The sequence below is a fragment of the Drosophila mojavensis genome, unplaced genomic scaffold, assembly GCF_018153725.1.
Source record: "Drosophila mojavensis isolate 15081-1352.22 unplaced genomic scaffold, ASM1815372v1 contig_231, whole genome shotgun sequence".
In the NCBI taxonomy this organism is placed as follows: Eukaryota; Metazoa; Arthropoda; class Insecta; order Diptera; family Drosophilidae; genus Drosophila; species Drosophila mojavensis.
This window is the reverse complement of record NW_025318772.1, coordinates 1,642,003-1,667,993: the sequence shown is the minus strand read 5'-3', so window position 1 is coordinate 1,667,993 and position 25,991 is coordinate 1,642,003. Positions and strand designations below refer to the sequence as shown.

General features: G+C 38.9%; 2 protein-coding genes across 9 annotated transcripts in view; one reads left to right on the top strand and one right to left on the bottom strand.

The window, feature by feature from the left end:
• Window positions 1-1,118: 1,118 nt before the first annotated feature.
• The window catches only part of LOC6574606 (very low-density lipoprotein receptor), a 43,318-nt gene continuing 18,445 nt past the window's right edge, over window positions 1,119-25,991 (bottom strand). For 4 of the 8 annotated variants that reach the window (XM_032733554.2, XM_032733551.2, XM_032733555.2 and 1 more), the window contains 8 exons: window positions 20,766-20,885; window positions 16,033-16,155; window positions 15,157-15,383; window positions 12,795-14,195; window positions 12,522-12,720; window positions 12,130-12,234; window positions 5,136-5,272; window positions 4,476-5,071 (listed from right to left, as the gene is read on the bottom strand). In XM_032733554.2, the coding sequence (XP_032589445.1) occupies window positions 4,862-5,071; window positions 5,136-5,272; window positions 12,130-12,234; window positions 12,522-12,720; window positions 12,795-14,195; window positions 15,157-15,383; window positions 16,033-16,155; window positions 20,766-20,885 (2,522 nt within the window). In that variant the 3' untranslated portion in view covers window positions 4,476-4,861. Of the gene's footprint in view, window positions 1,835-4,475; window positions 5,072-5,135; window positions 5,273-12,129; window positions 12,235-12,521; window positions 12,721-12,794; window positions 14,196-15,156; window positions 15,384-16,032; window positions 16,156-20,581; window positions 20,699-20,765; window positions 20,886-25,991 lie in introns of those variants that run through there. The other 4 variants (XM_015167561.3, XM_044008086.1, XM_032733552.2 and 1 more) reach the window with 4 other exon arrangements.
• LOC6574607 (probable transaldolase) lies at window positions 3,231-4,480 on the top strand. The gene has a single exon (XM_002000607.4). It carries the CDS (start codon window positions 3,325-3,327, stop codon window positions 4,378-4,380), a length of 1,056 nt encoding a protein of 351 aa, XP_002000643.4. The 5' UTR covers window positions 3,231-3,324; the 3' UTR covers window positions 4,381-4,480.

Here is a 25,991-nt window from a genome sequence, read left to right as displayed (position 1 = left end):
TGTGTGTGTGTGTTTGTAAGCCAAGAGTCATGCTGGCGTTGCTGTCAAGGCTATTAAGTTGCGAGCTCAGTTGTCAGACGGCTTAACTTGCTGACTGTGGACTGAATCGCAGCTTAAAGGACAATCGTTTCAATACACCCAGGCAATTTACTACTCAAATGAAAAATTTGAAAGCTTATATCCATTTCTTTCTTTGATAAGCCATAATGGTAATCTTGTAATAAATATATCTTTAACAACGAAATAAATAAATAAGCTTACAAATTTTTCATTTGGAATGTTATATCTGTATGAATAGAATCCTAAGATCTTTATTCAGATCTTTATAGAATTTCTATGTTATTCAAATAATTATTTTACACATTTCAATTTCTTTACGAGTTCACTTTATTTTTGAATAATTTTTTTGTACAATAAGTTTTTATTATTTTCATTTATGTTTTTAGTAATATTAATTTTTATTTAGTTTTTATTTTCCACATGTACCATTTGATTCAGTTGTAAGATATTTGTTGTTAAAGTTTATTACATATATTTAAAATAGTTTGAAAATATTTCTCAATTACCAATTTCTGCTGCATCGGTTTTAATATAGGAACCTAAATAACCTTTCATTACTATTTGTTATTCAATAAATAAAATGTTAATTTTTGTTTTAAATATATGCTAAACACTAAATAAATGAGAAACGTGTTCCAAAAAGCTCTACATAATTAAAAATTAATTGCGAAATAATATTTTTCCTTTTATAAGTTTTAAAACTGATCACAGCAAATTTTCTAGAATACCCGAATCAACGAAATAAAGTAAACAGAACGAGCAGAATATTAAATAGGTTTTTTGTTTTCCCTTTTTTTTTATAGAACTACTCAATATTTCGAAAAGTTTGTTTTTTTTTTTGCTCTAAAAATTTATTTACATACAAAATTGGTTTTAAATATTTTGCTAAACTTGAACCAGATTTTTGTTTTATTTTACTTTAACTCTCAAAATTCGTTTATTAACAAAACATATTTATCTAAATTATTTCTTAAAATTTTTCTTTTCCTTTTTTTATTTTTTTATTTTTATTTATTTATTATTTTTTTTTTTTTTTACAAATTTTTAATGTAGTTATCTGACTTCATATTTCCTTTTATTTAAACTTTCAACTTTTTACAATTTATTTCATGTACTTAAAACGAAATGTTGAGCGTGTGTATGTCTCGCTTCGGTGAGTGTATGTGTGCGTGTGGGACTGTGAAGGTACATACAAATGTGTGGGTGCGTGAGGTGTGGTGTGTGTGAGAGAGTGATGGGCGAGCGTATGTATGTGTGTGTGTCTGTGTGTTGACGCTCTTTAGTTGATCTCTAAACGTTGCGCCTAGAACAAAGTTTTTCGTATTAGTTGTGGGCGTGGGCGTGTTTCATGTGGTTTTATTTTTTTAAATTTAAAATTAAGTTTTAAACTAGGCAACAAATTGAATTTGTTGAGTATTTTCTTTTCCCCAAGATAAGAGTTTCATTTCTGAGGCTCTATTTGTAGTTTATGTAATTGAAATTTCTAGTGGATATTCTGGGTTTTGTTTCTGTTGTTGTTGTTGTAGTGATTGTTGGCTGTTTGTTGTCTTTTTGGCATGCTTCTTACTACTTGCTAAGCAAAAGTTTTGCTCTTTGTTTCTTTGAGTGAGGTGCCTTAAACTTAAAGGACTTGATAATAGGAGTTCTTTGTTGTTGTAGCTATGAGCCTGCTGCTGCTGATAGAGGCAGACTACTTGGATATGTCTCGCTATATATATGTATACGGCCTACTTATCATGTCTTTCTAGACAACCTCTGTGCCCTGAAGTGGAGTCTGTAAAAAGCAGAGAGCAAAAACATGTAATATACAATTTAAACGTGATAAAAGTTGTGCAAACACATATTATTTTTAAAATAAACTAAAGTTTTGAGAAAAGTGAAAAGGTATTAAAAGTAAAACTAAATATTGTTTGTAACTATTCATTGAAAAAATACTTTTACTTAATATGTTAAAATGTTATATTTATATAACAATAAAAGACTTAAAATTCATAAAATTATATATCTACTTAAAAATAAATATATATTAAAAATATTATATATACACAAAAATAAAATACTTAAAATTCATAAAAATATATATGTATATGTAAATAAATATTCCTTTAGTTATTGGAATATTAATTGATAATTCAAAAATTAAATATAATTTGAAAAGCGTATTTCTATATAAGTAGATAAATTATTGTTGAAAAAAAAAAATAATAATAATAATAAATTTAGAAAGTTTTGCAAGCATTACGAATTTAAAGTGCAGACATGATAATGTAATTCTAAATTGCAAATCCCATAATTTATGGATGTCACAGAGAAGCCCGAAGTAATTATAAAATATTCAACAATAGCACAGATAAATAAACATAGATTTTCAACTAAAAATTTGCATTAATTTGCTTTGATTTTTTGATTATGCTAATTTTCAGCGCCATTCAGCCGCAATGCCAAATCTGGCTTAATCACATTTTGTTTAGCTTGGTATAATTATGCTTTTGTTGCTGCAGTTGGTGTAAAATTAAGTACGTTGATTAAAAATGGCAGCAGGTAGCCGAAAGCAAAAAATTAAATTAAATTTGAAATATTTTAGTAAATTAACTGCATTTATCTGCTGCCCGTTGTCCGTTGTCCGTTGTCTGCTGGCTGCAATGCAAATTGGCATTCAAAGCAAACGTTGACGCTTCATTTATGCAATTTAATTGGCCCTTTTGCTAGAATTGGTTAATTGGCCAATTGATATGGCCACATCCACGCAATTAGCCCGGCCAAAATGCTGTGTCAGCGAGCTGGCCAACGAAAGCAGTTACCGCGCTTTTGGTTTCGATTCATAATTTGATAATAAATTTAATTAGAAAATTATAAATTTGCAATCGAATGAAATAAATGTGCTAATAGGATGACAACAAATGTGGCCAATTATTTATGTTCGCCACAAGACTTACCAACTATTTGCTAAACGAATAAATTTGCCTCTGGCCAATGGTTTTATTGTTGTTGTTGTATTTTTCGCTCGCACGCCGCGTGTAAATAGTTATAAATAATTGAGGATAAATTGCGTGCAAGTTTTATCGGATTACGGTATTATGCATAAACACATTGTGCTAAGTAAAAATAAATGAGCTTGCCCGAATCCTGAATACACTTTGCAGTAATACCCATTACCCCTTACCCCACACTCATAAATCATATATATGATATATGATATAAATATTAAACTGTACTAATGTGCACCCAACATAGTTAACCATTTGGAAATGTTCTATTAAAATTATGAATTCAAAATTTCTGACATACAAATTATTTTTAAATTCACCGATTGTTTCAGTGTACAAGCAGGGAAAGAACTGGAGCGAAAAGTCGCGTAAAATGTCGGCTCTCGAACAGCTAAAGAGGGTGACGACTGTGGTCGCCGATACGGGCGACTTTGAGTCGATCAATGCCTACAAGCCCACAGATGCAACAACGAATCCATCGTTGATACTCAACGCCTCAGCAATGGATCGGTACAAGAATCTGGTGCTGCATGCAGTTGAGTATGGTAAGCATGTGGACGGATCTCAGGAGCGTAAAGTGGCGGAGGCCATGGATTATCTGTCCGTTCTGTTTGGCTGTGAGATTTTGAAAATAGTGCCTGGTAGGGTATCCACTGAGGTTGATGCCCGCCTATCGTTTGATACGGCGCAGAGTGTGGACAAGGCACTGAAACTGATTTGTCTGTATAAGACTTTTGGCATCCGTAAGGAACGTATTCTCATCAAGCTGGCCGCTACGTGGGAGGGCATTAGGGCGGCTGAAATCCTGGAGAAAGAGCATTACGTTAACTGCAATCTGACGCTGATTTTCTCCCTAGCCCAGGCGGCGGCTTGCGCCGAGGCTGGAGTCACATTGATCTCTCCATTCGTGGGCCGCATTTTGGACTGGCATATAGCAAACACGGGCACTAAGAAATTCGAGCCCGATGACGATCCGGGCGTCATATCAGTGCGTCAGATTTACAACTATTATAAAAAATTTGACTACAAGACGCAGATAATGGGCGCATCGTTTCGAAATACGGGCGAAATCAAAGCATTGGCTGGCTGTGATCTACTAACCATTAGCCCAGCATTGCTCCAGGAACTGGAAAATGATCAGAGCGAGTTGCCCCTTCAGCTATGTGAGGAGGCTGCCAAGCAAGCGAATGTCAAGAAGCTCTGTGTTTACGAGAATCGATTCAGATGGCTAATGAACGAGGATGCCATGGCCACAGACCTATTAGCCACTGGCATACGAAAGTTTTCATTGGATACGGTAAAACTAGAAAAGCTAATAACATCTCTATTCTGATTAACAAAATTTCACTTATATGTAGAAAACTACAAATCTAAATATTTTGTAATACCCATAAAATTATTCAGTCATAAATAAAACTTTTCTTCACCTCTAAGCTCACTGGCTCGGCATTTACATATGTAAGCACACACATACAACTATAATTCATAGCACATTGATATGATAATACTTCATTGGTATCTTTGAATATGATGATAGCAATTAACACTCAGATATTGGCCGCTGATCGACAAACAATGTACATATAGTGTGAACCAACTCAGTTAACGACATCTTCTACCGAATTGTACACGAATTAACTAGGCTTAGTTTATGCTTAGAGCTAAACAATTCATTTAATTTAAATATGTGGTTTCTTTCTCGGTTCGAGCTGTCTGCTTGTCTGCCTGGTCTTAAAACCTAAGTCTAACTTATCCATCTATGTACAACATTTAGCTCTAGCTTAGGCTTAACACTTCGTACGATCCGTTTCAGCTTAAAATCTCATATAGCTGAAATCATTCGGATTTGGCCCAGATGTCACCAACGACCCGCTTACCTCTTCCTCTATGGCTGAGCCGCATCGATTAATGGAGGCGTTCTTCTCCAGGCTAAATGTATCCTCTGTTGTCTTATTGTACGTGGGATTCGAAAAGTTCATTGTATTTCCGCGCTTTGGATATTGCCTTAATAGCCAATAGAAGGCCTGGAGAAGCACACGGAATTAGTTTTTCAATTGAAATATTATCAAAAGTTCACTATTTACTCACGCCTATGACTAAAGTTACGGATGCAACAGTTCCGACGATAACCAGTGCTATTGCTTTGCTGTTGCCCTCCGGTTGCTGCGCCGTCTCAGCGCTGTCTCCGTCCGTATGTGTTGTATTTACAGAGTTTCCAGCATTGTCTAAGCAAAAAATAAAAATAAATAAATAAATACATTTATTAATAAAGTTTTTGGTATAGCAAAACCCAAGCTGAAACCGAAACCAAAACCAAAACTAAATATAGAAGTACACATAAATAGCTAAAAATATGTTGAGATATGATGAATGAATAATGAATTCAAATTGAAAAGTTCTTTACCAGATTTGACAGTTGTTTTATTATAATATTTATTGTTTTGTTTATTGAAAATACTTAAAGCATTTAAATATATAAATGCATAAATCAATATATACTGGAATTGGAATTTCAGTTCACTTTTGGTCAGAAAACGCCTTTGAAATGAAAATGAATAAATGCAGAGTTTTCATCAATTTACAGCCACAGCTCATGCAATTAGATTTTTTTTGGTTGGTTTTGGTTTGTCCAACTCAAATATAATTAAAATATCTCGGTATTTTTTTTTTTATTTTTATTTTTTTTTGTTTGTGAGCTGCAGCGACAAAGTCGCCGACAACCCGTGGCGTATATTTCCGTTGTCACGCCACGCCCACGCTGTAGTCGGACTCCCGGACTGTTGTCAACTTTTTGTGTCACGCTTTTCGCCTTTTGTGAGTTTTGCTGCTGTTTTTGTTGTTGTCTGTGCGGTAAAGGAAGTTGTAGGATTTTTCCGCTGTCAACATAATTCGTTTTCATATTTTCCGTTTAGAATTTGTTCAGAAGTTAAGCGAGCAGGACACGGGACACGGGACACAGGACGTGGGATGCGGAACGCGGAACGCGGAACGCGCTCGCCTGGCAAAGGATGTGCCGCATTTAGCAGAGCATTGCACGAGCTGTCGCCTCATTTTATTGTTCGTCTTTTTTTGTTGTTTTTAATTTCTTGTCTAAAATATCCCTGCCACACAATTTCCATGAACTCAAGACTGGCCGCTGCTGGGGATCGCCATGAAGGAGAATGTGACGCATATGGTAACGCCAGCATTAAAAGTTGGCAGTGGCAACAGCTGCACAGCATCGATTGTCAGCACCAAATGGAGCGCACACACACACACCTACACACACACAATGCTCCCCTTAGGGGGGAAATTTTTGAGGTTGCGCAGCTACGTGGGCTTTAGCAATTTATTTGCGGCATTAACAGACAGTCAAGTGGCAAAAGAAAAGCAGTTGAAAAGCTCTACGCATATTTGCCACATTAATTGCACACTGTGTGTGTGTAAGTGTGGGTGTATGTGTGGTTGCTTTTGCTACATTACAAACAGAGCGGAATTCATTTTTTTCTATAATTTAAATTCGCCTTAAAACAGATATAAAAAGGTTACACAGCTGCTGTTGCCTGAGCAGATGAAGATGTTCTGAAAAGCCTTTCCGCTATTTATGATCCTGCATCCTTGTTGTTTCTTTCTTTGTCTAACGTCTTGAGCCAAATTGTTCTGTCTTAACAAGTCTTAACAAGACTCGAGTTTTAGGCAATAAACATAATTTTCTATGATGGAAATTTTAATATAAACTTTAGAGAATAGCGTAAAAAAATCTATATATATTTTTATATTCTACTATTATTTTAATAGCATAAAAAGAAGTTTATAGAAAACTTTGGAACAGTGATTTCAAAAATGATCTCTCAGCCTCTGTTAATGCCTTGGATTGTATTTTTTAATGCTCTTTTACTCTAGCTACATCACCATCTTTTGTACTTTTGACTTATAGATGCATGTATATATTTACCTCTACCTCTACCTCTACCTCTACCTCTACCTCTACCTCTACCTCTACCTCTTTCTTTCCTTCTTTCATACCTCTCACTCTCTCTCTTTCTTTTATTTGTCATTCTTTCTTTCCTATACCTCTCGCTTTATCTTTTACATTGCCCATCTCTCTTTCTTACTGCCTATCTCTATCTCTCTCGCCCCTTCTCTGTGTTTTCCCTTTCTTTATGCCTCATTTCTAACTCTTTACTTTCACTCTCCCTTTTTATCCCCTTCTGTTTTGCCTCTATCTCCCGCTCCCGCTCTCTCTCTCTCCCTCTTGATCTACCTCTATAAATCATCCCGTTTTCTCTATGTCTACTTGAATGTTCAGTAAATGTTTCTTTTCAGCTTCTCGCAAATTTAAATACATCAACTTTTTCGAGCAACATCTTGCGAGCTGCCCGTTGTTTAGCTGCTCCACTTTGCCATATTTTATGTACTTCCATAAATGTCATATATTATTGCCTCTACCCTAATCTATAGCAAATGCAATTTGCCTGCTTCGCAGCACAAAACAAAGTAATGTTCCCCCAATTTTTCTTGCCAACCCTCGACAATTTTTGAAATAATTCTCCACATGTGTTTTATATGATTTTTTAAGGAGCTCACCAGACAATGGCTGCCAGCAGGTGTGCCTCTGAGTGTATATATGAGGGGCTTAAGCGGGGTGCTCTTACTAGCCCTAAGGCCATAAAAATTCGCGACAAAAAGTTGCCCGTGAATGAATGAAATAAAAGCCCATTAAATGGGCGCTCAGCTTTACAATGTTTTTATTTGTACAAAGTGTGACCAGATTACTTAAATAAAGGCGGTTTATACATATACATATGTATATAATATTAAAAATTAAATATTTGCCAGGCCGTCCACCGGAGAGATGTCGAACAATGCTGACCAATTGCAGTCGTAAAATTGGCAAACAGCTGTTGACCCGCTTTCCCTGCGCACCACGCCCACTTTATATGGTGGCTATTAAAAAGCCAGTCGTTACATTCGACGGCTGCACAAGTTTATGGCGGTTCCGTGGCTCTCTGTCCATCTGTCTGTCAAGTTGTCCGCCGCGTATTTGCAGAACTTTGCCTGCGCTTAATTAAGCAATTTGAAGTGTGGCAGAGACACGGTGGGGCGGAGAGGAATGCGGAGGGGCAGGAAATGCGGCAACTGTGACTGTGGCTGAGTTGGCTGGCTGTGGCTATAGAAAAAGTAGCACAAACCGCTAATTGAAATTGCAGTTATGGCCGGCATGCCCGTTGCCTTGGCTTGGTCATCTAATTGAAATAGTCCTTAACTAGTTTATAGTTATTTACTTGAACCACGCCCCCATACCCTCACCCTGCCGGCTCTACAAACTTTGTCCAAAGTGCTCAGCACTTGCTGTGCTGTCCGTCCGTTTGTCCGTCCGTCTGTCCACGATTACCAACGTAGTGCTTAACTGCTCTCGTCATTTTCTTGGAATCCCATTTCAGATTTCTCCCAGTCTCTTTCGACCTGGCCCATTGGCCAATGTAGCATTATTTGCTTGAGCCGCTTAACGATTTATGCTTCTTCAACTTGCTTTTCTGCTTCTCCTTCTGCTACTCCTTATTCTTCAGGTCCTTTTCTATTTCTACGATTTCTGTGCTCTTACTTTTCAAATTGACGTAATTAGGCGCATTTTGTATGGTCGCCCACTGCTAAGCAGTTCATTTGTGCCGTCATAGAAGCCGGCAAGAGCTCGACAACAATGCTGGCCATGTTTATATATACACTATGGCCGAATGGCTGAAGACTGAAGATGATGGCCAAATAACACAAAGGGCGCAATTAAAAAGCATATCTAAGATTGAGCAGGAAATGATTAAAGTACTTGCCACACGAATAACTAAGCGGGATGGGCCGGGGATTCAGGGGATATTTCATTTAACTGACTGACTTAACTCGTTTTTGAAAGCTCTTAGGGACTACAAATTGACAATAATATTACAAATTTCGCTATGGTGTTATAAAAGGCGGTAGTATAAGAGAGCTGTAAGCTTGATGAAATAGGGGAAGGAATGCGGTCTGGAAGGTGCTTAAGCTAATCTGCATATAGATGGCTGAATCCTAATAAACTACATTTATTATTGCAAGTCAGCTGGCTATAAATATATTTTGACATCAACAAACATCTGTTTGGCCAGCAAGCTATTAATACAAGGCTTACACTTTGGGCTAAAATGGAAGCACGACTGCGACTTGGCGACAAATTGATTTTGTTTTATTAAGAATGTTGTTTATCAACATGAAACGGAAAACTGAAAAGCTAGAACCAAAAATGCTCAGCATTTTATTTGCATACATCGAAAGTAAATATTTTTACGTGTCTCTCTCTCTCTCTCTCTCTCTTTCTGGTTATATGTTGTTGTTGTTGTGTTTCCAGAATATGTCATGCAAATACAAATTGTTCGCCTTTTGTTGCTTGTGTTGCTTTCATGTCATGTTATCAATAGATAAAGCCAGATGTTTTTGTTGTTTTTCTCTTCTTTTCCTTTTTGTCTTGCCTTTTGATAAATTTGAAGCGGAGCTGCAATCTAATTGGACTGATTAACTGTTGCAGAGTTAATCAACTGGAATTGCATGATAGATCGATGCTTGCACATTTGGCATGCGTCTGCTGCATACTTTTTGCAGGCACTGTGTAAATTTATGCAATCACCCACCCATTCATCTCAGTTGGCCCTGGCCCTGGCCCTGGCCCAGGCCCAGGCCCAGGCACAGCTGTAGGTGTTGACAGTGCCAATTTTCGCGTTGATGAATGTGGCTGAGTGTGTGGCTGTTGCGGATGATGAATTTCTGGTTAAACTATTTGCCCCACCAGAGCCCCCGGCTCCCCCTCAAGGGTCGCACAGCCCAATCGGACCTTTTAGCCGCTGTTGTCCATGTCGTTTTGTGTACAATTTAATTTCATGGCGATTTGTTGAGCGAGGACAACGATGAGTACAAGTCAGTCAGACAGCCAGCCAGGCCGTCAGCCAACTGCCACTCATATATCACTCGCATTCACATCCGCACTCGCAATTCGTATTCGCATTCGCATTCGCATCCGCATCCGCAGTGTCAACGCTTTTGACAGAGAGCTGGCGCACAAATTGCATGCAGAAATTCGCTGGGTAAGTGTCATAGGGTTGTCGCTTAAGCTTAAACAGCCTTTGAGCTTTGGGCATGTGTGCGAGTGTGTTAGTGTGTGTGTGTGTGTGTGTGTGCGTGTGTGTGTGTGTGTGTGTGTGTGTGGCAGGATCATGTTGTGGGTGGCTTCCATTGTTGCCATTAAACATGTCACTAGCGTTTCCTTTCTGGTGGTTTATGCTCCACCCAACCCACAACCGCAATATTTCTGTACGTTTTACGTGAAAGCCCGCAAAATGGTTGAGTATGCATGTGTGTGTGTGTGTGCGTGTGTGTGTGTGTGTGTGTGTGTGTGTACGTATCAGTGTTGCCAGCTGTTGAGCCTTGAAATAGTTGATTTGTGGATAAAAGTAGGGTAAAGCTAAAAGAGGCTAAAAACGGCTATAACAAGCTTAAAATATGGGAATAGCGTGTTGGATGAAAAAATGAAATGAAGCAAAATACAAAAAAATGTAAGAAATTTTTAATTATTATAAAATAATTATCAAATAAAAATCTGTGATTTCATAAACATTTCGCCACTTCTGTTTCCTCTAAATATTTCCTTTAAGTATTTCTTCTAAGTCTAAGTATTTCCTCTAAGTATATACATTAAATATTTCTTCTAATTGTTTTCTCCAAGAATTCGCTATAAGTATTCCCTCTCAATATTCCCTTAAAGTATTCCCTCTTTGTTCTTGCTCTAAATAATTCCTCCTAGTCTTTAGTGCTGCCTTGAAAGACCATTAAATATTTGCACTCACTTCACTTCACTTTGCTGCACTTCACTTTGGTGCACGACTCACCCCACAAGGTCTGAGACGACTGAAGAAATGCTTCAGCTGCTGCCCTTTATATAGGGCGATCTTTACTCAAACACGGAGTCGCTCTCAAATGCTGGGCCCGACGCCAGGTAGAGATCGTGTCTATTGAGCTTTGATTGACTAATGAGAGCACTTTCTGCTACTGTCAGCATTCTAGCATCGTTTTACTTCAATATAAATTCCGAATGAATACTGCTGCATATACATAGACAACGTAAATGAGCTTCTGTTGTTCTTCTTCTGAGAGATGGACAGGTATAAAGACAGTCATACGAACACTTATATAGACAAACAAACACACATAGTTTAGTCGGACTACTTCATTTTGCTACTTAGGAATATAATGCTGATATGATAAATATTTACAATACAAATTTTTAATTATTAGATGACATAGAGAGCAGTCTCTTCTATTCCTTAGCTCTCTTAAGGAATAGGACTTCAGCATACTCTGCCTCAATTTCTGGCTATTCTAACCGAAGTCATTTTCAATGGATTGAAATAGGCTAGATCTAGCCGGAAACAGGCTAAGCTGGCAGCACTGGTGTATGTGTGTGTGTGCGTCTGTGTATGTGTGCGTGTGCACGTGTGTGCATTTTGAGTGATTATGTCGATATCATTGATGTTGATTTATGATGATGACATGTGAGTGTTGGCGCTGCAAGAAAATCGGCGTGACAAATGGCCAGAATTAAAGAGAGAGAGAGAAAGAGAGAGACAGACAGAAAGGTAGAGAGAGAAAGATATAGGCAAAAAATATGTAGAGAATAAACAGCATTTACATACGCATAAGCGTAGTGTAAATAATTCGTGGACATCAAAATATGGCATTCAGTTATGGCATAGCTAAATCAAGCATTTAACAAATAGATGAATTATGATAAACAATAAAAAGTAAACAACAATAGCCAGTAATTAGCATAATCTATAAGGGCAGCAAAATATCATTAATAGGGCTAATGTGATGGATTATAATTAATACACACAATAAACAAAACCTGAGCAGACTCGATGCTGAAAGATGATCGATTGGTAAATACTCTATGCACAGAATGTATATATATATAGGACCGTAAATAATATATGAATATATAAATCATCCGACACCATTATTATAGCTATATTCCTAAGCAAAAACTCCAACACCTCTGAGAAAAAAAAATATATATAGCTCATACCAGGCGGTAAACTGGGCGCATCTTGAGGTAGTTTGGCGAGTGTTCGGTTCGGCTGCGCGACTTTGACGCGTGTCGTCGTTGTATTTAAGCGCCGCGTGGGCTTAACTATGAAATCGGGTTAAAAGTGGGCAATTTGAATAAATGTAAAATTAAATTAAATGAAAATCATATTGAAATGCAAATAACAAAGGAGCAGATGTTAAAGGCCTTTATGAAGGCTCAGCTGCATTCTCCTGTGATGGCTGCAACCACAGCAAGGACACGTCGCCATGCAACCGCGACTGCAATGGACAATTACAGCTGCAGCTGTGTCCATCGGTTTGGTTTGCCCAAAGAGCACTAATCCCCACACTCGGGCACAAAAAGAAAGGGTAATTGGCAAAGCTACTTACGATCCTCGACGCACATAAGGCCATCCGGCATAAGCTTGAGACCTGTGGGACAGGCGCAGGAGATGCGCGGACTGCGCTCGTTAATGCGGGGCGCAGGCAGACAGAGATGCGAGCAGTGTCCATTCACGGACTGACAGTGATTAATGCCATCGGGCTGGCGATACGGATGATACACATGGATGACCATGGGATGCTGCAACTGTGAGGAGCGGTGAGAGAAGAGATCGATAAGTACAGAAGAGAATCACTTGATGTCATCCACCTAGGGCTTACCATGTGCACTGCCGTGATGGGCTCTACGTCTTCTCCGGTGAATTTGTTGGCCTTGAAGACCGTCTGCTTGTCCCAGTCGGTCCAGTAAATGTAGTCCTCGAAGGTGGTGATGGAGAAGGGATGCCGCAGATACTCCGTCGAGTACAGGATCTGTCTGCGCTGCGAGCCATCGTAGTTGGCCGAGGAGATGATATTCAGCTTGCCATCCACCCAGTAGATGCGCTTCCTCACCAGATCCAAGGTGATGCCATTGGGCCACTTCACGTCATAGTTGATGATCGTTGTGCGATGGGATCCATCCATGCCGGCGCGCTCGATGCGCGGCGAGGCACCCCAGTCCGACCAGTACATCCAGCCCTCGATGGGATCGAGCGCAATCGAGCGAGGTATGTCGAGCGCATCCTCAATCAGAACCTTGCCCATGTTTCCATCAAAGTTGGTCAGCTCGATGGTGCACTTGTGGGTGTCTGTGTAGTAGACATGGTTGTAGATCCAGTCGACGGCCAGGCCATCCGAGGTAACCGACGACTTCTTCAGCACGACAGTCTTCTCGTTGCCCTCGTCGATGGGCGCCTTGTAGATGCTCTGTGTGTTGACGTCGCTCCAGAAGATCATGCCCGTGCGGAACACAAAGTCCAGGGCAGTCGCTGCCTTGGTGTTGTTCACGATGGACGTGATTTCCATGTGATCCAACGCTATCTTGCGTATGTCGTGACGTCGTGCGAGCAGGAGCGAAGCGTGTCCTTCGGTTGCCTTGCAGCGCGTGCGATTATGTGAATCCCTCATGTAGCCCGCTTCGCATTCGCACTTGAAGCCGCCAACTTCATTAACGCAGATCTGGGAGCATACGCCAGGCTCCTCGCACTCGTTGATGTCCATGCAATGATGGCCATCGCTCGTCAGCTTGTAGCCAGCGTGGCACTCGCATCGGTAGCCCACCGGCTGATCAACACAGCGGTGCATGCAGCCGCCGTTACGTACCTCGCACTCGTTGATGCCACATTTGTTCGCCGGCTCATCCTCGCCATCGGGGCAATCCTTGCGCCTGTCACAGACCTGCGACAGGGCAATGCACTGGCCGCCGCCACAGTCGAATTGGCTGGTCGCATTACAGCGCTTCAGCTCGGCCGACACGCGGCAGTCGCGCTCATCGCTGCCATCGCGGCAGTCCCTCTGGCCGTTGCAGGTGAGGTGTCCGGCAATGCAGCTGAGGTCATCGCACAGGAACTGATCCGGCCGGCAAGTCACGTTCTTGCAGCTGGAGGCGTGCTCATCGTCGCCATCGGGACAGTCGCGATCGCCGTCGCAGACCCAGCTCTGGTGCAGGCAGGTGATGCGATCCTTGCACTGGAACTCGTTCGGCTGGCAGGGTGTTATAGTCTGGGAAACAGTGCCGCAGCCCTACGAGAGAGAGAGAGGGAGAGAGAGAGAGAGAGGGCAAGATTAAGTACAAGTCAGTGTGGAGTAGACAATGAAATGGCTTGTCTGCTGTGCGTAGCTGGCTTTAAATGCATTTTACACAGCGCCTGTCAAAGGGGAACTTTGCTCGAAGTATGCCATAAAAAGCAGCTACTGTTGGGATTACAGGCACGCACACACACATACATATAGAGGATGTAATGTACTCTTTGCATAAGGACAGCTGCCAGGGCTTTTATATCTTTTGTTGCATACTATCACAGGCGGGAGCTGGCGCCCGAAATTGTTCACATTTTATGCGCATAGCTCTTCATGCTACTATACCCTGTGGCTTATGCGAGTGGGTGAGGCAGTGTAGTGGAGTTACGTGGAATTTGGTGCAGGGTATCAGCTAGTTGGGCAGCCTCAGCTGTTCTGCTCTACTTGTATTATTTTTTTTTGGCAAGCAATTTTAGACATCGTTCGGCTCTCTGCTGCACACACATTAATGTTGACGGCAGCTTCGAATGTTGACGTCGACGACGGCAGTGTTGGGAAATGCGCGTGTGTTGCATAATTTATGATTTACGGGCAAGCATATAAAAATGAATATTGTAAGCGAGGGCCGCTTCGAAAGTTCTACCAGAGAGAGCTCTGCTTGAAATGTAAAACAATTTTCTAAATTGTTTTGCTTGGGATTTTAATACATTCGCTTCGGCTACTTTCTTAGCATTTGAAAGTATTTTGATTAGGCCTTACGTATGTCTAATTTGATCTAATTATAGTTTTAATACTGTTTAAATAATATAAAAAAAAAAAAAAAAAACTTTTCTTATGTTAATTTACATTTTTATTTTCTGCTTGGCAAACAAATTGTGGGGCAGCCCTCACTCTCACTTTTTTCTGTCCTGCCATGAGATTGAGATTTACTTTAAGACTAATTTTATAGACTGTCAAAACTTACGCGCTCATCGCCGCCATCCTCGCAGTCCTCCTCGCCGTCGCAGACCCAGGCCCTGGTGATGCAGGCGCCATTGCTGCAGCTGAATGAGGTGTTTTTGGGGCACTCGACCTTGGGGCAGGCGAGCTCATCGCTGCCATCGCCACAATCGTTATCCTGATCACAGACCCAACGCTTCTGGATGCAGCGGCTATTATTGCACGTGAACTCGTCCGAGCGGCAGGTGATATCTATGATTCAATCGAGGTGTATATTAGAGATAGTCTGTGTGTGTGTGTGCATATGTGTGTATGTGGAGGATTTTGCTGCGTGTACTTATGGGAATGTGTGCTTCTGTTAACATTAGTGCTATGGTTAACTACAGTCGAGAGTTAGGTAAACAATAACAAAAAAGCAGCGACCGCAAAAGCAACTGAAATATGCGGGACATAACTCAAGAAAACCAGCACCATTAAAAAAATTGCCAACGCGTTCGCGTCAGGGGATAAAAACCAAAAAGATTTGTTGCCACAACAGCAACAACAACAATAGCAACAATAACAATAACAACAATCACCAACCACCAACTACATCTATGCAACAAAAGCATTGCAAAACTAAAGTGTGTAGCTGTCTGTCTCTGCTCGCTGTGCGTGTGTGTGTGTGTGTGTGTAAATATTTGTGCTCTATTGCAAGTGTATTGTTTAGGTAAGTATTACACAATACTTGCAGCAATGTGTATCATACTTATGGGCAACAAGATGAAGTATGTACAAACACACACGCACACATACTCAGAGAGAGAGCACTAGAGCACACACTATTACAGCTAAAGCTTTAGTTACAGTGTACAAGCAAAGCACAGTTAGGTTTGGAAACATTTCTTTAAGTCTGGCTTACTACAAGTGGCCTCGTCGCTGCCATCGCTGCAATCTTTGCTCTGATCGCACATCCAGGCAAGAGGAATACACTCGCCCTCGCCGCTCTTGCAAGCGAACTCGTCCGGGGAGCACGTTTTGCTCTCTGCAATATACAAATAGATGTTGGGAGTCGTATGTAGTTAGTGCGGAGTTTGATGATGGGATGCAAGAAAACAGATGTCGCGCCCGATTAGAGTTTGATGTCTATAAATATAGTAAAGTGTATGAAAATCGAGTTCTCTTCTTCTACTGCGAGTAAAGAAGATATTCATATAGTTGTTTATTTGCGCTTCAGCTTTAAATTTAATTATGTATTTATTTATTATATTATTATTTTATATACGATATATAAATATAAATATCTATATGAAAACTATTTTGAATAGTAGACACAAAAATAAATTTAATAATTTAATTTTAATAAAATAAAATTATATAAATTTGTTTAATTAAAAAAAAAAAATTATTTTAATAAATTTAAACAAAAAATAATAAAAAAATATAATAGTTTCTATTTAAAGCAAAATTTGTAATTGCTTTATAATTTTGAATTTTTATTCTTTAAAATATAAAAACAATTTATTGTTACATATATCGAAAACCAAAGAAAACTAGAAACATGACAAGTGGGCATGCCCGAGGGAAGCATATCTCGCTGCACACAGCCAAACCCACACCCACACACACACTCCCATCCACATATGAGCAACAAAATAGCTGTAAAAATTGCCTAAAGATAAGCTGAGTAAAATTTTGGCAAGCTCAACCCATGAATGAGGGCGGTAAAAATCAAGTGCCTGATAAACTGCCTTACAGGCCTCTTGTCTTTATGTCGAGTGGCTTCTAACTGTCTGCCTAATGGTGTTGCTCAGCTGAATCTTTGATTGCTGTGGCCATGGCGCTTTAAGAGGCGACGCCTTTAAGTATGCGACAGACTTAAAACGCGACTTCCTGTGCTGCCTGGCACAGTAATTAAGTTTATAAGACGTACTACTGGCAGCAGCGGCAGCATCAGCGGCAGCAGTTGAAATTGAAGTTGAAGTCCAATTGTGGCTGGCAAATGCCAGCTAAGTAATAAACATAGTTGTCATGCCAACACCCACACACACACACACACGCATGCACACATACATACGCTTTTAAAGATATGGGGCAACGGGAGCTGAAGTTAAGCGAGCGGCATTTTATCTAGGCAGTAATTAAGACATTATCAGCCAACACTCCATAAAGTTAAAACGCACACATGCGTACGCATTAAAGCAATTATCACACACAGCTAAATGCGCACACACTCAGACCCACACACACATACACAGACACACGCCTGCTGATATAGGCAGCGAGCTTTAGCCTGAAACTTTCATGGAAGTTTTGCCAGACGTACAACACACACACACACACACGCACACAATCGCCACACCCACATATAAAAACGCTTGTGTTTAACCCTAAATACGTATTATTTTTGTCTTGGTTTTTGTGCTTGTTGCCCGCTGCTAGGCGCGTGAACTGAATGTCCTTTGTTTTGGTGCGGCTACGCTTGATTTTTCTTGATAAGATTATGTAATTCCTGCTGTGTGTGCCACAGACTATAAAGGCTCATAACTCCATATCACACACATGCACACATAGTCATATATGTATATATAAATGTATTTATATGAATATGCTTTAGCTGCCTGCTTACAGTTATTTGCTTTGCGCCAAAAAAAGCATTTTTTTTGCAATATTTTTCCCTTTTCCATTTTTCTATTTTTTTTTTTTGTATTTCTGTTATTTTTTTGTGCGCTTCAACGTCGTTGCAAATAAATTAATTTATTATTATTTTACGCTTTGTTGCCTGATATTATTTTTGCATGCGCAACGTGTCGTATGCGTGATATGACTTAAATTGGTATTTATTGCAGTTAGAGCGCGCGCACGAGCGTGTTCACACATTTTCCTTGTTTTGCCAAAAGAATTCAACAGGAACGTGAGACTGGAGTGTGTTGAAAATTGTTTGCGATATATAGAAAAGCTAACACAGACTTGCATAGCTTGTGTATAAATTCAAGTAGCCTGTTTAATATATTTCTTTGAGCGCATTAAGTATTAAACGGCAATATTTGCTCAGCAGCTAAAGAAGCCAATATTCGTTTAGCTCAGCAAAGCTTAAAATTAGAAGGTCCATGGCGCGGGAAAGTTTATGAACGAAAAACACTTTAAATGAATAGGAAAAAGTCCATTTTCACAGTGCTCATAGAGTGAAGCGCGGATATTTGCCAATATTGCGTATACGCAATGTTTCATTAGGTATGCTCTTAAGCTTGCCAATGGCAGCGTGAACTCTCTACTTTTATTCTCTCAATTTAAAAGCCACTACTATGACGGTCACTAAATGTGGCCAAGCAGCTGGCGTCAAGTCCTCAAACTTCAGGTGAAGGTGAAAGAGGCTGCTGCAGTCTTGGTGTGGCTTCACCTGGCATAAGCCATAGCAAAATCAATTTGTTGCCTACAATAAATAGCTCATAGAAGCTTGCAAAGTGTAGGCACACTCACATATGCACACACACACACACACAGACACGCACACAATCGCACATAACTTTCGTATTGTTTTCAATAGCATTTTGCTGTTATCTGCCAAGTCAAGCCTTGGCTCCAGAGCGACTCTGCTAGCAATTTTTAATTTTATTTAAAATGCTTTTAGTTTATGTTCGAGTCGCTTAGGTGGAACTTTCCCCATTCGTGCCAGTCGACGTTCAGGCTCTGCACATCAAAGACATCAAAGCCAATGAAGTTTGATGCCTTTGCTCGGCAGCAGCTAGTTTTCTTATTTCTTTTCCTTTCTTTACTTTCTCACTTTCACAATAAACTAAAATTGCACAAATCTAATAATAAAAAGTCGATTTTCAATTCGTTATCGAGAAGCCACAAAAAGTCGCATTGTGAAGGTGGAAGAATGGCAAAGCGGTTGACAGGGATGAATAAATAATTTATAGGGAATTGTCAAGGATTCATTATATGAATTTTCAAGTAATAATAATTGCATCAATTTACGAAATAAGAAATTTTGCTTATAGCTTAGCTACATTAAAGTTCTAGTGGTTAGCTCTGAATAGGAATTTCACGGGAATCCAGCCAAGATGATGGGAATAAGAAGGAAAACAGTTTCATACGAACAACTCATTGTCGTATTTTGTTATGAAATGATCTCAATTCATAAAATTCTTGGAATCTCGTTCAAAATATTTGTATTATCTTTTGTGTATGTTAAGCAGCAACGTGGGTTCCATAGAAAAATGGCATGATAGTCGATTTTTATGTTTGGGGCACGTTAAACTTCAATTAACATTCACAACGTTGACAACGATAAAAAAAAACAAGTATCGTTGAAAAATACATTTTTTTTGAAGCGTATAAAAGCCATAAAATGTCACACGTGTTCAATGGCGAGTGGAGCATGAGTTTGAGAGCAGGGCAACGAGTATCCTGCGAATCCTCTGCATGCTCAATTCCTGTGTAGCCGTGCGCTGCCAGTCAGTTTGGCAGCAAATAAACCACAGGCAGAATTTGCACGCGACTGTCTTTAGTATATATGTATGTGTATATATGCGTATATACGTATATATGTGTATGTATCTGTTTTGATTACCAGTTTTTATTTCCAACAGGCTTCGCTGATGAGTTACGAGAGGATAACATCATAAAAATCTCATCATTTTTTTCAATTACAGCGCGAATGCACAAAGAGAATAAAATGCGAATAATAAAAAAAAAAATGTCAAATTTTATGTGGCATAAATAGTTAGCCGAATGCAACACAGACTATAAACTGCCAAACAAGTTGCCGCGAAAATTGCGGTGATTCTATGATAAAAAGGTTTCCAGTTGAGCTGCTTGTTTGAGGGGGGATTATGATGAGATTATGCTGAGGATTATGATGAGGATTATGCTGAATAATGTATTGAAAATATTCCTATTTAACTCTGGTTATTTAGGAATATTTATTCACTAATATAATTGTCCTGAACGAGTGAAAGTTGTTTCACCTATTCGCCTATTTATTTTTACAGGGTATGCGAATTAGCTGGGCATTACATTTTGTTGGGCTTGTTAATGCATAAATACAAATTATTTCCGCTGCTGGCAGCATTTTTGATGCGCACGTCGCGATGTTTTTGCGTAGTCCTTTGACGTTAATTTATGGACAAGTCGGCCCACGTCGCGTCGTGGGAGCCTCCGCCCTTAAGTCGTAAAGTATGAGATACATGGCGAATATACATGCGGGGGTCTTGGGGGGAGCGAAGCGGGCAGTGGATATACATGGCATGCATTCAAATAAATATCATGCTTTAAATGCGACTTTATGAGACTTTAAGTTATGAAATCCATTTGCGAGTGAGAGCGTTTCTTATTTTTGTATTTTTTTTTGTTATGCCTCAAATTGTTTTTTTCTTCTTTCATTTCTTCTGTTTTTAGTGGGCCAGCGTAAATCCTCCTGGGTTAGTAGGTACATGTGCAAATTTAGCTATAACTTTTCTGCTTACTACACTCTAATTCGTCGGAGCCATCGCGACAGTCGGGGTCCCCATCGCAGATCCAACTGCGCGGCAGGCACTGCTCCCCATTGTGGCATCTGAAGGTGAAGTGGTTGCACACGTTCACTGCACAATCCGAGCTGAAATTTGAGCAACCCAATCCCACGACAATAGATAAGAGCATAATACTTACTGCAAAGACCGGGTGCCTCATCCGAGCCATCGGCACAGTCGCTCTCCCGATCGCAACGCCATTTGTTGGGTATGCACTTGCCGTTGTTGCACCGGAACTGTTCAATGCCGCAAGTGGATTCTGCAAAAGGTACAAAAATAAACATATATTGAAAAATCCTTGCTTTCAATATGGCAGCCAGTTTTACACCGCCTGCGGAGCCATACAATTCATGTGAACGTCGGAGAGCGTTGCGCCATGGCATGGACCACTTGAGCATACTCTTCAATAAATGTATTTTATTTTCTAAATTTCAAAGTATATTGCAGGTGCTCCACTCTGACTTCACATCAATTCTATATGTATAATCTATTGATCTAAAAATCTAATAAACTTAACCTTTTTTCTATGCCAAGTTTCATGTCTGCTGCATTTTGAAGCACAGAAATCAATATATATTTATTCACATACTTACATACATACATGCATACATACATACATATGTATCTGTGCAGTGTATATAAATTCAACTTGTTCTTTGTCCTGCTTCAGTACCCAACTTGCCCAGTTACAGGGTATACAAAATACTGATAATGGCCTGCCACTAAAAATATGAGGAATATGGGCGTGGAAAATCAACTTTTTTTTATGCATCAATAAGTTTCTGTGTCAAAAATAAATGTGATTTTTATGTTGCGGGCTGTGTTGATGCCACAGGCAACAAAAACTTGCCACTTGCTGTGCTTCTTTCTCTCCCTATGTGTGTGTGTGTGTGTGCGTGGGAGGGGAGGAGCAGTGCGAGTGTGAGTCTTGTTACTTCCTTTACTACTGCCCAGCGTTCTTTGGCTGTTCTTTTGTTTTATGCCATCATGAAAAAAAAAAAAAAAAAAATAGTTTCGTTTTGCCATTTTATGGCCGTTTTATTTTATGGCTTTGCTCGATTTGCAAACAAAACTTTAAAGCAGAGTTTAAAGACAAAGCGAATGGAAAACTCAGATATGGAAATCATAGAAATCCGCTATAGAAAGATTTTTTTATCAAAGCGAAAATTTGAATAATAATAAAGGTTTTAATTAATTTAATTTTTGCCCAACACACTCAGCTGATTTTCCTAAGCCAACTTTTACGGCTTCCGTTCATGGTTTATGCTCCAGATTTTGAGATTTAAGATTAAATGCTATGCAAGACAGCCTCATAAATATACGAGTACAAATGGATAGTATTTGAGTTGTGTTCGCAATTAAAGCGATATAAATCCATTAGCATAACTACAAATGGAACCGAAAACTTTGCCAAAACTGCAACAAAGTTCTCATAGGCAACTTATTCTGGTGCAACAAAATTTTCTTAAGAGCTCAGCCGGCGAGCTCTATAATTTAGTCAAGTTGCCATCGGTGAGTGCAACAAACAATTTGCTTGACAACTATTTTCACAGAATTTACGCTTTTCCATTCCATTCCATTTAATTTATTTTTTAGTTCTTTGAACAGCTTAAGAGCAGAGCGTGCTGCAGCTCATCTGCATATTGTTGGCTAAAATGTTGCACCTTTTAGCACCGACTGCACTCAATTTAACGCTGCAGCGAAAATGAATGAATGAACGAATGCGCCCTCGACAGACGTTTGAGAATTTGGCTGAGCTTTAAGTCCAATGATGCCAACTAGAGCGGGGAGGCGGGCGAGCAGCTCCGTCGTTCCCTTTGGACCCGGCTCAGGCTGGCCTGGCAGCCATAAACTTTTGCGCAACTTTTGTGTGTGTTTCTCATAGAGCCCCCCACGTCGACCCTTTCCGCATTGCGAAAAATGCGCATCACGTTCTGCGTTTGGGGACCTCGCAACGCTCCTAACGTATTTACCTAGCGGCGGCATTTACCGCCGACATTAAACAAGGATCGAGTCGGAAGTCAGCCGCAGTCAGTAGCTGGATAGCTTCTCGTCTAGCATCTAATGACTAGGCCCCATGTGGCGCATGAGCATGAGCAAGGGTAAGAGGCGGGGCATGGGATGGGGCATGGGGACTTTTAGTTGAACATTTTCGAAATTAATGAAATTGTCATAATCAAGTCTTCTGGCCGACAAACTCAAAACTCGTTTAAGGCAACGGCTGCGGGATCGAGCTGTGTGTCTGGAAATGCATTTGAGCTACGTGTTTAATTATTGAGCTGTCTTTGGGAATGAATATTTCATTCATTTGAAAAACGAAAAGTTGCGAAAACATGTTTTTCACGGTTGGCTCAATAAATCCTAGACATTTCTATATGTAGTGCCTCAGAATTAAATATTATTTACTTGGTAGTCATTTCATTAAATTAATTCAGAAATTACAAAAGATTTGTATTAAGATAAATATTTAAAAAAATAAATATGTATACTTTTTTTGTAAATAATTGCAATTTTTTTTTTAAAGTTTAATAGTTGCACTTTTATAATTACTGAAATTAACTTTGAATTTTTTTGCTCTTACATTTGAAAGCGCAGAATATTTATTTTATATATATATTATATATATATATTATTTATTTAATTTATTATTATTATTTTTGTTTATTTTCATTAAAAAATTTTTTTTTTTTTAAATTTATTTAGACAATAAAAAAAATTTACTTATTAGAAATAATAAATTTTACTTGTTTTTAAGTATTTTTGCAATTCAACCTGACCTTTTCATTCATGTATTGAAATTCATATGCAATCAAAATTTTGTTGTCCAGTGTAGTTGAATATAAATGGAGTCTGGTGGTGGAAATATGATATTGCATATTAACGAGAGGCTAGACTTTTTGCCAATTTTCGAGCTCCCTTTTCTGTTCTCCCACTCCCATTCTCGCCCTCTTATTCTCTCTTTGTCTCTCTCTCTTTCTCTCTGTTTGTGTTGCTTTAAGCTAGCCATAAAATTGTGTTTGCCAATGGCAAAGTCTCTGCCGCTCAATTTCCGAGATTTTTGTTTACATTTTTTTCAAGCTCAATTTTCTCTTTATGCGTAATTATTTATTTATGACTTAATAGACTGACAGCTGAGGCCTCTAAATGTCACATACTTCTAGCCAAACTGACATTCTGTGTGTGTCATTCAATGCATAAGCAAACAGACATTGGTCTATGCTCCATGCCCCATGCCCCATGGCCGTGCGCCATGCCCCCATTCTACCTGCCACATCCATATATACGCCCACTTTTCGCACATTCTGTTTATATTTCTGGCGTTTCGTTTTGCTTTTAAACAAAGCTCATAAATTTGCGCTCGTTTTTGTTACGCATATTTATTATGTCGCTCGCACGCTCTGAGCTAAAAGCATGCCGCCCACACACACACACACACACACACAAACACACAGTCACACTTTTGTCGCCTGCCACGCCCCACGCGAATCACTGCGGCGCCCAGGTGCAAACTTCATTATTTACAGTCTGACGCGTCGGGTCGACGACAACGTGGATTATGTGCCACTTGGCAGGGCAAAAAGGATGAAGGTGTGGCAGCATTGGGGCCGCATCCTTTTAATTCTAATACAGCCACACCTGCAATAACAATAACAACAGCAGCAGCTGCCTGTGCTTTGCATTCTCATGCATTTTATGCAATTCGTTTACGCTCTGGCATTTCGCTGCCCATCTTTTTTCATGATAATGAATTGCACTTTGGCACACCTATTAACGGCACTGAGTGTGTCGCCTTATCACCTGGCACTGATTTCAGTGCATCGTACGGCGGGGGTTATCAATGCAACGGCTACAGCTGCCCCAAGGTTGCCCGCTGGCAACGTACCCAAGTCAAATAAGTAAAACATGAACAAGTTGGCACACACAAAGGCAAACACACACACATATACACTCAGACACACTTGCAAAACTTCTGGCACACTGCGATTGAACTGCCACACCTACCACGCCCCCGTTCAGCCCTCTCTGGGCGCTCATTTACAGCGTCCGGCTTAAAGCAACAGAAAAAGTTATCTTGTCGCACAAAAAGTGTTCACAAGCCAGCAAAAAATCAAAAAATGAAAACTTTTTGCCTTTGCGGTCATCCATCGATTTAGCGCATTAAAACTTTGCCCTAAATTTCCCATTTTCCATCTTTCCATCCTCCATTTGCTCCGCTTGCCTTTCAATATTTGGCTTTTGCCAGTGTCTGAGCCATTTTAAGCCGATTGTACTTTGAAAAACTCCTATATTATATTGTTATCAGTTAATAGATTTTCTAAGAATCAAATTAAAGAACAAATAAAAAAAAAAAATAATAATAATAATAATAATAAACAAAAATAAAAACAGTGCAGTTAATTCTAGCTAGACTTCAAAATCTATATATATAAAAGAGAGTTGTGTAAAAGTGTCTTAGCACTTATAACTCGAGATCTGCTGAACCAATTTTCATGGTTTTTGATTTGTTGGATTTGTCTCCGCCACGAGTAGGTCAGTAGATCTTTAAAATACTGAAAAAATTTGACGAATACTTGAGAAACGCGGTTTTTTCCCTAAAGATTCAAATTTCCATTTATACTCAGTAGCCTTGACAACAGTGACAGTTTCGGTCCTTTATAGAAGTAAATAAACAAATGTAGTCAGTCAGTCTACGGCACAGCCTCGAGCAAACCTGACTATTCAAAAAAAAAAAAAAAAAAAAAAAAAAAAAAAAAAAAAAAAAAAAAAAAAAAAAAAAAAAAAAAAAAAAAAAAAAAAAAAAAAAATAAACAAAAAAAAAAAATTTCCAAATCAAAAAGAAAAATATTTCAAATCAAAAATCTGCAAAAATTCAAAAAAATCAAAAGATTAAAACCTGACTGTTCAAATAAATAAAAAATTCAAAATTCGAAATAAAAAAAAAAAAGTTAATTATTAAAAATGTATTTTTGGCTTTTTATATTTTTGGACTTTTAAACTTTATAAATATTTCAAATCAAAAATCTGCAAAAATTAAAAAAAAAAAAATCAAAAGATTAAAACCTGACTAATCAAAAATAAATAAAAAATTCAAAATTTGAAATTCAAAAAAAAAAAAAAAAGTTAATTATTTTTGGTGCAGCAGATCTCGAATTATAAGTTTTGTAACAAACTCTACTTTGTTTTATATATATAGAGACTGTTAGGCGGTACGAAGTTCGCCGGGACAACTAGTGCTCTATAAATTTCTATATTATTATGCTAGAAATATAAATGTAAAATTGTTCAATATAAAATACATTAAAAAATATGAAATGGAAAATGAATAAAATACTTTAAAATTACCAAAAAATTTTTAAAAATATCA